Source organism: Cimex lectularius, unplaced genomic scaffold (genome assembly GCF_000648675.2).
Source record: "Cimex lectularius strain Harlan isolate CLEC.00 unplaced genomic scaffold, Clec_2.1 scaffold98, whole genome shotgun sequence".
Lineage (NCBI taxonomy): Eukaryota > Metazoa > Arthropoda > Insecta > Hemiptera > Cimicidae > Cimex > Cimex lectularius.
This window is the reverse complement of record NW_019392897.1, coordinates 1,351,357-1,365,424: the sequence shown is the minus strand read 5'-3', so window position 1 is coordinate 1,365,424 and position 14,068 is coordinate 1,351,357. Positions and strand designations below refer to the sequence as shown.

General features: G+C 35.7%; 1 protein-coding gene across 1 annotated transcript in view; it reads right to left on the bottom strand.

The window, feature by feature from the left end:
- Nucleotides 1-13,834, bottom strand: part of LOC106664257 (cubilin-like) — a 39,664-nt gene extending 25,830 nt beyond the window's left edge. Inside the window, exons 1-22 of the mRNA XM_024229178.1 lie at nt 13,682-13,834; nt 11,327-11,456; nt 11,093-11,260; nt 10,917-10,961; nt 10,704-10,838; nt 10,230-10,472; nt 10,002-10,164; nt 9,684-9,784; nt 9,502-9,631; nt 9,248-9,430; nt 9,039-9,188; nt 8,761-8,969; nt 8,532-8,697; nt 8,286-8,470; nt 7,890-8,228; nt 7,655-7,817; nt 7,412-7,593; nt 7,191-7,359; nt 6,881-7,097; nt 6,670-6,791; nt 6,405-6,591; nt 6,183-6,340 (exon numbers count right to left, since the gene is read on the bottom strand). Of these exons, the coding sequence (XP_024084946.1) occupies nt 6,183-6,340; nt 6,405-6,591; nt 6,670-6,791; nt 6,881-7,097; nt 7,191-7,359; nt 7,412-7,593; nt 7,655-7,817; nt 7,890-8,228; nt 8,286-8,470; nt 8,532-8,697; nt 8,761-8,969; nt 9,039-9,188; nt 9,248-9,430; nt 9,502-9,631; nt 9,684-9,784; nt 10,002-10,164; nt 10,230-10,472; nt 10,704-10,838; nt 10,917-10,961; nt 11,093-11,260; nt 11,327-11,456; nt 13,682-13,761 (3,625 nt within the window). The 5' untranslated portion in view covers nt 13,762-13,834. The remainder of the gene's footprint in view (nt 1-6,182; nt 6,341-6,404; nt 6,592-6,669; nt 6,792-6,880; nt 7,098-7,190; nt 7,360-7,411; nt 7,594-7,654; nt 7,818-7,889; nt 8,229-8,285; nt 8,471-8,531; nt 8,698-8,760; nt 8,970-9,038; nt 9,189-9,247; nt 9,431-9,501; nt 9,632-9,683; nt 9,785-10,001; nt 10,165-10,229; nt 10,473-10,703; nt 10,839-10,916; nt 10,962-11,092; nt 11,261-11,326; nt 11,457-13,681) is intronic.
- Between the last annotated feature and the right edge of the window lie 234 nt (nt 13,835-14,068).

Sequence of the window (14,068 nt, the reverse complement as noted above, 5' to 3'; positions counted from 1 at the left end):
TAAATTTAACAAATACATGTAGGATGTTGAAAAAAAGTGAATTTATACAATGCAAAAAATTATTTTTTATATTCAATCAAAGTATTTCTACTGACTCGAAGTGTTTGTTTTCTGCGTAATTGTGCTATTCTTGTGTGTCGTGTTGAGAGTGCCAGTGAGATATTGCTGTTTTATGTTTATGAAGGGGTGGAGAAGGAAGTAAGGAAAGAGGAAATTCAAAAACTATAAAACAATTCACACACTTTTTTTTCAAAATTAAAGATCCCACACCAGTATCAAATAAATCTGACGTAATTTACAAAATCAATTGTTTAAATTGTCCGGGAACTTACATCGGTATTACACCCCAATACCTGGATAAGAGAGTAAAGCAACATATTTATGATTGCAAAAAACCCAAGCAAAATCCTACATCACCGGCTACCCACCATTTTGAACACCAACTCAATTTCGACTTCAACAATCCAAAAATATTACGCACAGAACAAAACCAACATAAACGTAACTTTTTAGAAATGAAATAAAAATAGAAACATCAACAGAGATAAACACAGCATCAATTACAGAACAGACACATGTAAACTCAGTCGCAGCTACGCCGCAGTCGCATTAATCAAATTCAATATAGATAACATCACATCACACAAAACATATAGTGTAACATATAAAACAAGTTTTTTTATCTCAACCAAAACCTTAATTAATTGAATATAAAACATCATCACATTCCACATATCAAACATTTTTCACAACAGTCTAATTTTTGAATAATTTGGCTTTCCTTTGGAGCTATCCCCATCTATATAATCCTGAAAGGATAATGTGGCCGAACCATTCCAACGTTTTTCCCATCGTCGGCTCCTTTCACATCAAAGAAGCAGACTCCTCATATAAAAATGTCTTTCTATACCGACCTCCTTCCCCACCCCTTCAAAATCCAACGTATATAAACATAAAGCAATATCTTCCAATTAATTAAGGGTTTTAGTGGCAGTTTAAAAATGGCACCATCCTCTGGTACACAGATGGGTCTAGAACACAAGAAGGTACGGGGGCAGGAGTATTTGGACCCGGAACCAAATACTCAAAACCCATGGGAAAACAAACCAGTATCTTCCAAGCTGAGATTCATGCAGTTGAAAGATGTATCCAATTCAATCTAAGTAAAGGGTACAAAAACAAGAATGTCATGTCAGATAGCCAAGCAGTCATCAAAGCACTAAGCTCAAGTATCATTAGTTCAAGGATGGTGCTGAACTGCAAAACCAAATTAAACATATTAGGTATGCAGAATAAAGTCAGCCTCTGCTGGGTCCCAGGACACATGGGAATAGAAGGCAACGAGAAAGCGAACACCTTGCAAGGAAAGGGGCTGCCACACCGCTGATAGGACCCGAACCCTTCTGTGGCATAGGAATCCACACTATTAACGAATGTCTCAGACAGAAGGACAAAAAGAAAATGAAGGAACAATGGAATTCACTCATTGGACATAGACAATCCACGAATCTTCTAACCAATTTTGGTAAGAAAGAAATCACAGAATGTGTCAAAGGAAGCAGGAACAGACTGCGAATTCTAACAGGACACTGCAGATTAAATGGACACTTAAAGCTGTGTATGTACATGTAAAATTGGAACAATCCAAGATGGCACATGTAGATTCTGCAAGGAGGCAGAAGAAACACATTTACTAACAAACAAACTGCGAAGCTATATTAGCCCGCAGGAGGAAATGTTTCGGGATGTATAATGTGACCTTAGAAGAGCTTCAACCACTGAAACCGGGCTTATTAATCAAGTTTCTTGATGAAATAGGACTCACCGATGTGCTTTAGGCAAAGAACGGGGGATACAATAGCTCTTAAAGGGCGCAGTATACCATACCCTGAAAAATTACATCTACATCTACAAGGTTTTTAGTTGAGATAAAAAAGTCAATGGCACGAGCGGGATTCGAACCCACGATCTTCGGCTAGCACGCCGCTGCTCTACCACTTGAGCTATCGTGACCTCGATCCTCTCAGACACCAACTTCCCATCTCAACCCCACCTTTTGAATTTTTCCTCATTTTTGCCATTTTTCAAATGTCAAATGAATTTAATAAAGCAATATCTCACTGGCATTCTCAACACGACACACAAGAATGGCACAATTTCGCAGAAAACAAACTCTTTGAGTGAGTAGAAATACTTTGAATATAAAAAATATTTTTTTGCATTGAATAAATTAACTTTTTTTCCACATGCTACATGTATTTGTTAAATTTAAACAATGTTTGTAAATCCCTGAAGATGATCTCAATAAAGATCGAAACGTTGGCACGATAAAGAAAATGTTTTTCTAAAACCTACGTCACAACCAGACCGCATCTCACGATCTCCGAATAATAAATTATAATTCTTAAAAATTATTTGCTTAAAATCTTCATACTTATATAACTAAATATGCAATCAGGGCGTCAAAAAATATCAATTTAACACATTAAATAATTTCCGACTTGATGCCTTAGGTTTAAGCACCTTAAGACCCATCTTGAGCCCGACCTCTCCGCAATCCCAAATGTGCACGGATTTATTAGAAATACGGACTTCTGAACAGCTAAACGGAATCTTTAAAATTGCTCTAAAGATCTTAACTTAAGATACAAAAAACTCTCCTGGAAAACTAATAAATTTGTAAAGTACAGTATTAAGTTATCGATTGCAAGCCAGCCATCTTCTTTGTAAATATCAATACACTTTAACATACAATTATATACGTGTAAAGAGTGTACATATAATACTTTATTTTATAAAAATTACATTACACTAATTTATACATTTAGTTATGTTTACTTGCCACTTAAATCGTCATGAAATATTAATATTGTAATTTTTTTGTGTATTTCCATTACCATTAGTCAGTGCGATTATTCATTATTTTAGTTCATTCCACTAAATTTACGTCAACAATTAAATATTATTATTAATTATTATTATTTAAATGATTACTTATACTTCTTTTGATATCATCGCGTCAATTGGTAGTTTGGTTATCATTGTGCTTATAAATGTAGCCATTATTGTCAATACTGTAATTATTATAAAACTGCTATTTTCACAATATAGAAATGTTTATTGTAATAAAATATTTGTATTATTGAAAATTACTAAGATTGTACAGGGTGTTCGGATACTCTTGTTACAAGCTTTGCCAGTAGATTCTACATTTAAAACGGAACAAAAATTTTTTTTTTCAAAGTTGAAAAACTTACTATGGTGATTCTAAACAACTATTTCCAAACCTAGAGAGCAGCAAATTTCAGAAATCGTACTCCATTTAATATCCTTTTTGGTGGTGGAATTGCTTTTTTAATTACTTTTTCAAAGATGAAGAACTTAATCAAGGAAAAGAAAAAAACCGTGGTTGAAGGATTGGTAAGGTGGAAAATTAAAAAGAAATACTTAAGGAAATTTTGAATGAAATTATTAAACTTTTTTTTTAATTTGGACCCAAAACCGAATTAGAGCAAGTGTTTTGCTGATTTACACACGACTGCAACTTTGATTAAAGGATTATTGTATTCTCCTGAATAAAAAAGTTTTAAGATTCCAAACGTTTTTGGTTATCTATGTGATGTCTTATTAACACTATGGCTATTTTTTCTAATGAAGAATACATTATACAACTGATATACATACATCTTATGTACGGGTTTTGCGGGTTTAATGAAACGGCATCGCGTGGAAAATACATTGCGGAGGGTGGAGAGCATTTCGAACCAAAATTTAAAAAAAAGTTTAATAAATTCATTCAAAATTTCCTTAAGTTTTTATTTTTTATTATTATTAATCTTTCCCCCTTACCAATCCTTCAATCACGGTTTTTCCTTTTCCTTCGTCAATTTCTTCATCTTTGAAAAAGGTAATTAAAAAAGGAATTACACCACAAAAAAGGATATTAAATGATGTACGTTTTCGGAAATTTGCTAGTCTCTAGGTTTGGAAATAGAAGTTTAGAATCACTATAGTATGTTTTTCAAATTTGAAAAAAAATATATTTATCAAAGTTCTCGCTACTAAACGCTTATTTCTCAAAATTTTACGAGTTTAGTATGGATCACATCTAATTGGAAATTTAACGTACTTTTCAATGGTCTCGACGGATTTGGCCAAAACCTTTTAGTTTTGGAGTTATTGTTTATTTGATGCAAGGTCGTGAAATATTAAAAAATCAGAAAATGGGAATAACTCCAAAACTGTTGAGATTCGGACGATAGTTAATTAGGACTTTTTGGTTCCATTTTGAATGTAGAACTGGCAAAGTTTGTATATGTATATACACCCTGTATATATATATATATATATATATATATATACATAATATATATACGTTACTATAAGAATTCAATTTTCTCTCTATATGCCATTAAAGGCTAAAACAGAATTAATAAATAAAAGATGTCCCCCCCAGACTCCTTAATTTTGGTCCGATAATCTTTTTTTTAAATATTTTCGTTATGAAGTCTAGTTTTTACATGTTTCATCGGTACCAGATATAACTTTTTCGTTTATTGTTTTCTGACGTAAAAAAACGCCATAATACGTAACTTTTTTAAATGATTCCCTCCATTTTTTATTTCTGATTTCAAAACTATATCATTTTTAAGAATTTTTTGCGTAGGCCTGGGTATAATAATTTAATTTTTATAGAAGTTGGCGAAATGACGGTTTTACTAGGTATTAACATTTACATCCGATAGGATGTCTAAAGCTACAACAACCTGTATTTTAAAGGAAAACAAAATTATCTCCTTATAAAATAAAACGCATTCAGAGGGGCGTCGGTGGTCGCAACCGTAAGGTAAAGGTCCCGGGTTCGAATCCAGCGGGCCTGCATTCCAACACAGCATACTTACAAATGGGCACACAATAACCTCGTAGTTGAAATAACCTCATAAATGAAAAAAAAAGACGAAGGCAATCCCAGATTTTTAAAATGTATCATTTGGCCAAATGAGCCATGAAGTGTTTTTTCAAAGTTTGGTTTTAAGATAAAACAGATAGGGGTCGAGAAATAAATTTTCAGTCTGTCTGGGAATCAATGTTTATAGGTATGTCAATTAATTAAGGTTTTTTGTTGAGATGAAAAAAAGTGAATGGCACGAGAGGGATTCGAACCCACGACCTTCGGCTAGATACGCCGCTGCTCTACCACTTGAGCTATCGTGACCTCGATCCACTCGGACATCAACTCCCCATCTCAACCCCACCTAATGGGGGAAAAATGGCAAAAGGAGGGAAAACTAATAAGGTGGGGAGTTGATGTCCGAGTGGATCGAGGTCACGATAGCTCAGCCGAAGGTCGTGGGTTCGAATCCCTCTCGTGCCATTCACTTTTTTTCATCTCAACTAAAAACCTTAATTAATTGTCATGTATTAATTGGTCAAGCGGACCACGAAAGTAGTGAATTTAGTTTATAGGTATTATGAACGACCGAATAATTGGGCTCTATTTTTATGAAGGGACTTTAGACGGTGAAAGCCACCTTCGATTTGTGGAAGTCCTGGCTATAAAATGAAACTTGTGGCTCCTGCAAGATGCCTCACAATGCCCGATCAATTCGACATTTTCTTGAACAGAATTGTGAGGAAAGATGGATTGGAGCTCCTGTCACGGTACCGTGGCCCCCGAAGTCCCTTACTTAACCGCTAGAGTTTTTCTTTTGTGGTCATTTACAATCTGTAATCTACAAACCTCCTTTATCGATGAACTTAAGAAGAGAGCTATCCCTACAATTCAGAATATTACGATAGAATTAAATTAATAATTAATTAAATTGAAATGGAAAAAATGTACGAAAAATATGTCGAAAGCGAAAGAAAATAATCCGATAATTTACTGATAGTCTGTTTCTTTTATCGAAATTCAAGAAATGTTTTTGTAGAAAATTGCCGTTTTTTCACTAAACATGTAACTGGGGTGATGTTTATTGTAATCTGCCGACGAAATAATCCCTTATCGACTATCGGTAAAAAAATGAACCAAAACCATATTTCTGAAACTGATGAAACATCAAAGACTAGTCTTCATAACGAATATGAAAAAAAAAAGATTGATCAAAATCTGACCAAAATTAATGTACTGGGGATGGGTGGTCATCTTTCAACAGACACCCTATTTAATCGAAAAGCCGTACCGTTGGAAGCTCCATCCCACGAAATCACGAAGCCCTTAGAATAACTTATGTAATTTGTCACGAACTTCAAGTATAGCTGATTGTAGTGTGAAGTCATTTCCTTTGGTATCATTTTGCAGAAACGACCGATTAAAGGAGACGTTGCAGTTTCACCGTTCCTAGAATAGAAAATTCCCATTAAACTGTAAGATTTATTAAACCAATTACAATTACGATAAAAACCTAATTTCTAAGTAATCTTCTTCGCAATTGAAGCTGTCGTCAAGATAAAATTCTTTTATGATTAGTCTGATTTGTTTTCCGCTCTTCACAGTGATTTTCCACTCGCAGTTTAAAAAGGGAGGATATGTCTTAGGGTAATTTGGACTTGTGATCGTACCTGTCGTAGCCGAAAGACGTCTAACGCAAGCTGAAAACCAAAGTTTTATTAAAACAATCAAATAAAATTATTGATTGATCACAATTGTTTTAAATGGAATTGCATTACTTGTGTCCTTTTCTATTGAGTAGAGAAGTTTGAACTTAAAAATATCTGATCCCAACGAATATGTTTTGATAATTATCGTATTTGATGTGGACGTGAGCGAAGGAGGAGAGTGTCTGCAATATCTAAATTAAAAAAATAAATAATAATTCAGTTCAAATTGTAGTAAAAAGAAAGTTCTTGTTAAAATTAATTTAAAAATTGGATGTATTACTTTTCCCCCAATTGAGGATTATTTGTCACTTGAGTTACATTGGTATATAAAATTAAATATCGTTTCGAACAATCCGTTCTCTGTAGCAAATAATCCTGCCAATCCAGGTGAATAACATGACCAGGCTTTGCTATTATGAACCAGGTGCATTCTTTCACATTAAGGAAATTGTCATTGTTGATATATCCTACCGATTTGGAAAATATACCACCACAATCTAGAAAGTAAAGATTATTTATGATTTAGATATCTCAAGTTTTTGTATTGGCGTTCTAACTGCAGTACAGTCAAGTTGATTTAAAATACATACTAGTTTGAACCGTCGTATAATTGATGTAAAATCCTCTTCCACGAGAAAAATCGTTATTGGTTGAGAATTTGAGATAAATCATGTTGTACGTTGACGTCAACGTTTCTGTACTCCTATTTCCGCAAAATTTTCCAAGGACTGGGAATTCGACCGAATTTCCGTCGTAAATCTGAAAACAGATTTTTTTAAAATGTAAACTCTTTGACAGCTAACCATTTTACCGTCAGTGACTCTAAATCGCAAGCTTCATTGAGCTGCATGTCTACGTCTATAATCGAAAGAATTATGGACGTCATTGCCGGACGTGAAATGCTGTAGACGCAGTTAATATCCGACGGGTATGGTTTTGGATAGTTTGGTGACTGAATGACTCCAGATTCTTCCGTTAAAGTCTTTTCGCATACTATTAAAACACAACAACACGTAAAAATCTTGTTATCGTGACATTTCTGCATAAACATTACCCGTGGTGTATGAAATTTGAAATAAGCCGGTTTTGTTAAAATGAAGATTCTCGAAGGTGTAAACTACTGTGAGTATGTTGGACGTGGACATGAAAGGTGGAGGGACTTCATTTTCACACACTCGATCGATAAGTTTTGATTTTTTACTCGGGCCGTCATATATCTGTAGAACAGAAGCGAACACTCTTAATATGTCCATTATAATCATGTAAATACTGCGAGAGATGACAACTACCTTTATTTCTTCGAAGAGGCAAGTCAGAACGAGCTTTAGATCATTGAATTGTATCTTGATCTTTTCATACGGCGGCACTTGAATTTTCCATTCGCACTGTAAAATGAACTCGAAAGATGGTTGTAAACCTGGAAGGGATATACTGCCGGAACGATCTGTCAATATACCACCGCAGCCAGGATATCCTTCAATTTCACTGTACTCCAACTTGAAACCCTTGCCCACACTAGTGTTGTCTGACCTGAACACGATTTCGGCAGAATTTGCCGGGGTGACCATATCTTCAGGCGTTGAAGTACCACAAAACTTATACATGCTTTCAAATTCATCAACAGATATCTAAAATATAATGTCGGTTTAATGTAAACACTAAGCTTTCTGATTGCGTTTACGTACTGCTACATAAGAGTCACCACATTTGACGTCTTTTCCGATGTCTAAGAGATGAAAAACTAATTTTAATCTTTTACCAGGCGGAGCGGATAAAGACCATTCGCACTGGGAATTTTTCGGATAGTATCCCGGGAATTTGGGTGAAATGATGTTACCGCGTCCCTTAACCTGTACGTCATAACCGCATTCTGCAAAACGATAAAAAATCTTAGTTTCAAACGCAACTCACATACAATATGTTCAAATTACTTCGCTCTATGGACATCCAATTTAAGTTTAGAGAAGCTGACGAGGGAAGATGACCTTCGACATCAAACCTTAAAGAGTTTCGGGAAGAAATGATTAATTTTGGAGGTTCAGTGTTTCCACAATAGACACCGATTAAGTTGGAATCTCTTGATAGCCCATCGTAAACCTGCAATAATTCTACGAATATAGTATCGTATAATAGGTTAATTCTTTAGGGAATGATTGTTACCTTGAGTCGTAGAGCCTGGGATGAAGAGTCCGTACAAGGTGGTGTAGAACTGGGGAAAGAGAATTCTGTAAATATAACTTTTAACGCTTGGAATTCTCCAGTTTGGATCGTCCAACTGCAAGATTTATAAGTCCACTTTGAGTCTCTATCGTGAAATGACGGCCTCCAAGTTAAATTACCAACAGGCGCAGTAAAATGTCCAATACATTCTGTAATTGTCGGATAGGTTAAAACCCCTGAACTAACTTTAGAATATCGTATAATTTATGCTTGTTCACCAGTGTCTCTCTTGTCGCACAGTACCCCTGAATATCCCGGAGTACATCGACACCAAAAATCTCTTAGGAAATAAGTTGTAGCTACGCATGTTCCTCCATTTTGGCATGGATTTGTCGTGCACGAAGTGTGCGCTTTTTCACAGTTTTCGCCTTAGAACAAAACACGAATAGATTAGACCGATTCACTGTCAAAAGTTACAGTTCATTACCGAAAAAGTACGGGGTGCAAAAGCACGTGTGATTTCCACCGTCTAATGGGCTGCAACGCCCGTTGTTCATACAAGGCATCGAGCTGCAGCCGTCCACTGCAGAACTGTCTTCGATACAACCATTCGTCCCCAAACCCGTTCCGACATACCCACTCGGGCAATGACAAGTAACCATGTTTAGTCCTGTGGCACGTAATTATTTCGGTTTTGAGGTGATTTATGAATACACGAGTGAAATTAATCTTTTTAACTACCTGCATTAAAACTACAATTCGCGAGGCGGTGACACCCTCCGTTGTCGTTCGCACAGTAATTGTTAGTAAATTCGCAAGATTTTCCATCTCCGGAATAACCAGGAGGACACGTCAAACAGATACTATTACCCTGAAATATTTATGATTGAAATGACATTCATCGTAATGGTTAACTGACTCACTCTTGTATTGATACACTGGACGAAAGGATTCGTGCTGCACCCTCCGTTGTCAGTTTGGCATTCATCGACGTCAGCGCACTGACGTCCGTTACCGATGTAACCTATAAAACAACCCATTATATTTAGTGATCTATTGACCAAATTACTTCTTTCAATTAATTAATCTTTTTATGCAAGGTTTTGGTTGAACTGAATAAGCTAATGCCACTGGATCCCGCTCATGGCACTAGCTTTTACATTTCAACCAAAACCTTACATAAAAAGATTAATTAACGTTGTTTGCATGAATTTACAATGAAAAGCAATTAGGTGTGTTACCTGGTGGGCATGATCCGCATTCAAAACTTCCAGGAGTGTTTATACAAGGTACCAATGGATCATGAGAGCAGGGTAGAACCGTTGCATTGCATTCGTTGACATCTTCCGTGCAGCTCAGAAGTTTCTTGCCATCACCGATTGCGCTGGAAGGCACTGTCCAACCCTAACGAATTTTTTTGTCGTTTTTGTACTCCACTGAACGAAGATGCTTAAATTCCACCCATTTACCTGGTCGCAAATACACGAGGGTCCATGTCCATCCTGAACGCATATCCCGTGACCACACAACTCTTCAGATTTCGCTTTCGCGCAGTCGTTCTCTTTTGTAGTACAGTGTAGACCGTACCAGCCATCTACACAGTTGCATTTGTACGAACCTGCCGTATTTACACAAGTCGCCCCGTTTTGACAGCCGAGGTCTGTTCCGTTGAACACTGCGCATTCGTCAACGTCCACATCGCAAAATTTTCCCTGAGATATTTTCAACAATTACACTATTCTATAGGCAGTTCTTAAATTCCACAAATATAAACCAACATGCAGCTCATTTGACCTTTTTATTTGAATTTCGACATGTGCAAGGTTAATTTAGCAGTTAAAATGTAACGAGTTTACTGCACTATTTTACGTAAACTTATTCAAATATATTTCTAAAACGTAGTTTTTTTTGCTCTTGTTTATTATTGCAAGTATGATTTGTACCTTCCAGTTTGTTGGACAGATGCATTGCACTTTTCTGTAAATGCTGAAGCAGGTTGCACCGTGTTTGCATTGGTTTCTCAGGCAATTGTTTCTTTGCATTGACCGCGCCATATTTTTAACTTTTAACGATAGTCCCTCAAAACGTAATGATAAATGTTATAAATTGATCATTTACAGTAAGTTTTATACTTATAAAGAAATTAAGCAATTCACCTTGTATTTAATCCGAGCCCAAGAAAGTCCCAGTTTTTGCAGCGCCTGAAATAAAAAGGATTTGTACAAGCACTAAAACTAAACTCCGGTTATAGCGAAGTAATACTTGACTGAACATTTTAAAATTACAATTTCTTTTTTTCATCGTATAAGTACAAAAAGTTTAAATTACCCACCGATGATTTAATGTATGGTTTGTATGTTCCATTTTCTTTGATCCCAAATAATTTGGAAAGAGATAACAAATTTTTCTTGTTAGACTGAATATCTCGGTTCATTCCTTTCAAAACGTCCATCCAACTACGTATTTTACCAAACGAATTGTGCAACGTAGCATTTTTCACCTATATCACGAGCCATATTTGTACAATGTTCGTAGAAAATTGTTAATTTTATTGTAATTTGCTTACAAGTGCAATTATATCTAGTAAATCGTTGTCGTTAAAGTATATAACACCTTCGCCTTGTGTTACAAGCGAGATGTTACCATTATAGCCACTGCTTATCGTCAGATGCCCATCGTCTGTTAAAATCATTGGCCTAAAATAGATAAATTATATATATATTTAAGTTAAATAATTTCTTTGGACGAACGTGTTTTTAAAAACTTTTATTCAAAGAAATTACAAATAAGTTACTGATATACATTCAGAACTTTATGAATCTAAATCAAATCTCGTCGATATGCTTTCGGGAAATCTGGCTTAAGACTAACGTTTATTAAAATGAAAATCCTTATGAAATTTCTAGAGTGGGAGAGAGTGCTGATGACAATTCTAGGAGCAACTCCTGCATCCTAGCATTGTCATCATATTATTTATTTAACACAATGTTTATACTCGTATATAACTTTTATATATTACATTTTAGATTGAATACAACAGTTTTATCGTTTGGCAGTACGGTATGGGACCTGGGTTGGGTTCTGGGTGGTTTCAACAGCTAGGTCAATTCAGCACCCAATGCATGCAGATCCTAGAACACACTAGGACTCTCATTCTTAAATAGATCCTTTCATATTTACATACCATTCACTCTCGTGTGGAGTACTCGACATTCCTCCATCACCCTTTATACCTATTGTATAACTAAACTGAATGACCGTCGATAAGTACTCAATATTCTGCCATCAGCCCTCTTACTCTGCACATTCACGGAAATAAATTCATTCACTCTCAACACACATTAGGTACACAAATCTAGCATTATTATATTAAAACAACCCTGTTTCCGCCAAATATTGCATCAGGGGACACAGAAACCCCCTCCAGTGCTCAACCGCGGATCTGAGGTGGCATTCCTACACGATCTTTATATCGAGCCAAGGAGTTGCACCCTTCAATTAGGTGGGATACGTCTAACATTTCGATATTTTTTTTGCCCTGCAAACAGCCAAATGGATCAAACACTGGCGTACAGAGCTTAATGAAAGCAAAAGCACCAAAAGGATTCATTCTTCGAAGCAAAGCCTCTCATACAATATTACTCAATAGTAATCCCATCCCAAAACGACTGTCCGCTACCTTGGGTTCCATCTATACTCAAGACTAACTTAGAAGCAAAACTCAGGACTAAAATGACAGTTAAACAAACGTTTCGGTCTATTCTATAGTCGACTGGCATGCAAATCTAACGTTTCAACAAAAACCAAACTGACAATCTATAAGACAATACTAAAACCAATCTTGGTCGGACGGTCTAAAACTGTGGAGACAATACTAAAACCGCTAACCTTCGAACATACAAAGATACAGTCCTTTAAATAAAAAATCCTCAAAACGATGCTTCTAACTACGTCTCGAATATCGCACTTCACCATGAACTCAACAAATTTTCCACTTTCCACAATAAATCTCCGCTCACCCCAATCGATTTGCTCAATCCTTATCCATTATAAACTAATCGTATAAACCCACCAGACGACTGGAAACGAGATGGCCTCGCTTTTAGTTGGGAGAAGAATAGTTGTAACTAAATTCACTAATTTCGCGATCCGCTTGACCAATTAATATATTACAATTAATTAAGAATTTTCCCTCCTTTTTGCCATTTTTCAAATGTGTAATCGGATTGGATTCTCGGCGACAAATGAAATGGCCACGGAGAGCTTTAATGAAGTATACTTCATTTTTATTTCATTTAATTCACTAATTTCGTGGTCCGCTTGACCAATTAATATATTACAATTAATTAAGGTTTTTAGTTGAGATAAAAAAGTTAATGGCACGAGCGGGATTCGAACCCACGACCTTCGGCTGGATACGCCGCTACTCTACCACTTGAGTGCTTCAACTTCAAAAGGTGGGCTTGAGATGGGAAGTTAGTGTCCGAGTGGATCGAGATCACGATAGCTCAAGTGGTAGAGCAGCGGCGTATCTAGCCGAAGATCGTGGGTTCGAATCCCGCTCGTGCCATTGACTTTTTTATCTCAACTAAAAACCTTAATTAATTGTAGTAGTTGTAACTCTACTCACGACACATGATCTGTGCCATTTGTAAATATTGAGAAACTCATTACGAAATCTAAATAAGGTGCTGATTGTAATAAATTTAAAATTTTTAAAAAGTAACATAAATTAGACATATATTTCGATTTTATTTATTAATCAGATTGTTTTTAACATCGCTCAATTTTTTGTATGATTAATATCAATAAAGGACAGTTCTAATGTAGTGAAGTAAACTACATAAATACATTCATACATGCTCTCCAAAAAAAAAATACATTGTCTTCGATTTTGAATGTAAATGTTTAAAAGTCTTACTGGTAGGAATAAGGGCCGTAATCGTGCTCACAGCTCACGTATGACACTATAAATCCAAATCCTATGATCAGGGAGAACATGTTGCCGAAGATGGTAAAATTTACATTGGAGCGACTGCTAAACGGCAATCGTATTACTGACTGTTCTGGCGTGTTTTCGAAACATTTTATCTTCTGATAAAACGCCCATTTCGAGGCTGGCATTCAATTTATCGAGCCCTGGAAAATATCATGACGACTAAGCATTGCATCCCGAGTGTTTCGGTTTGCCGGTTCGTAAATACTTTTAAAACTACTTAAAACTTTCTATAAAAAACCCATAATAATTGTGTAATTAGATAGTAACACTTAATTACGTATCACGCTGTCTCGATAACATTTTTAAATA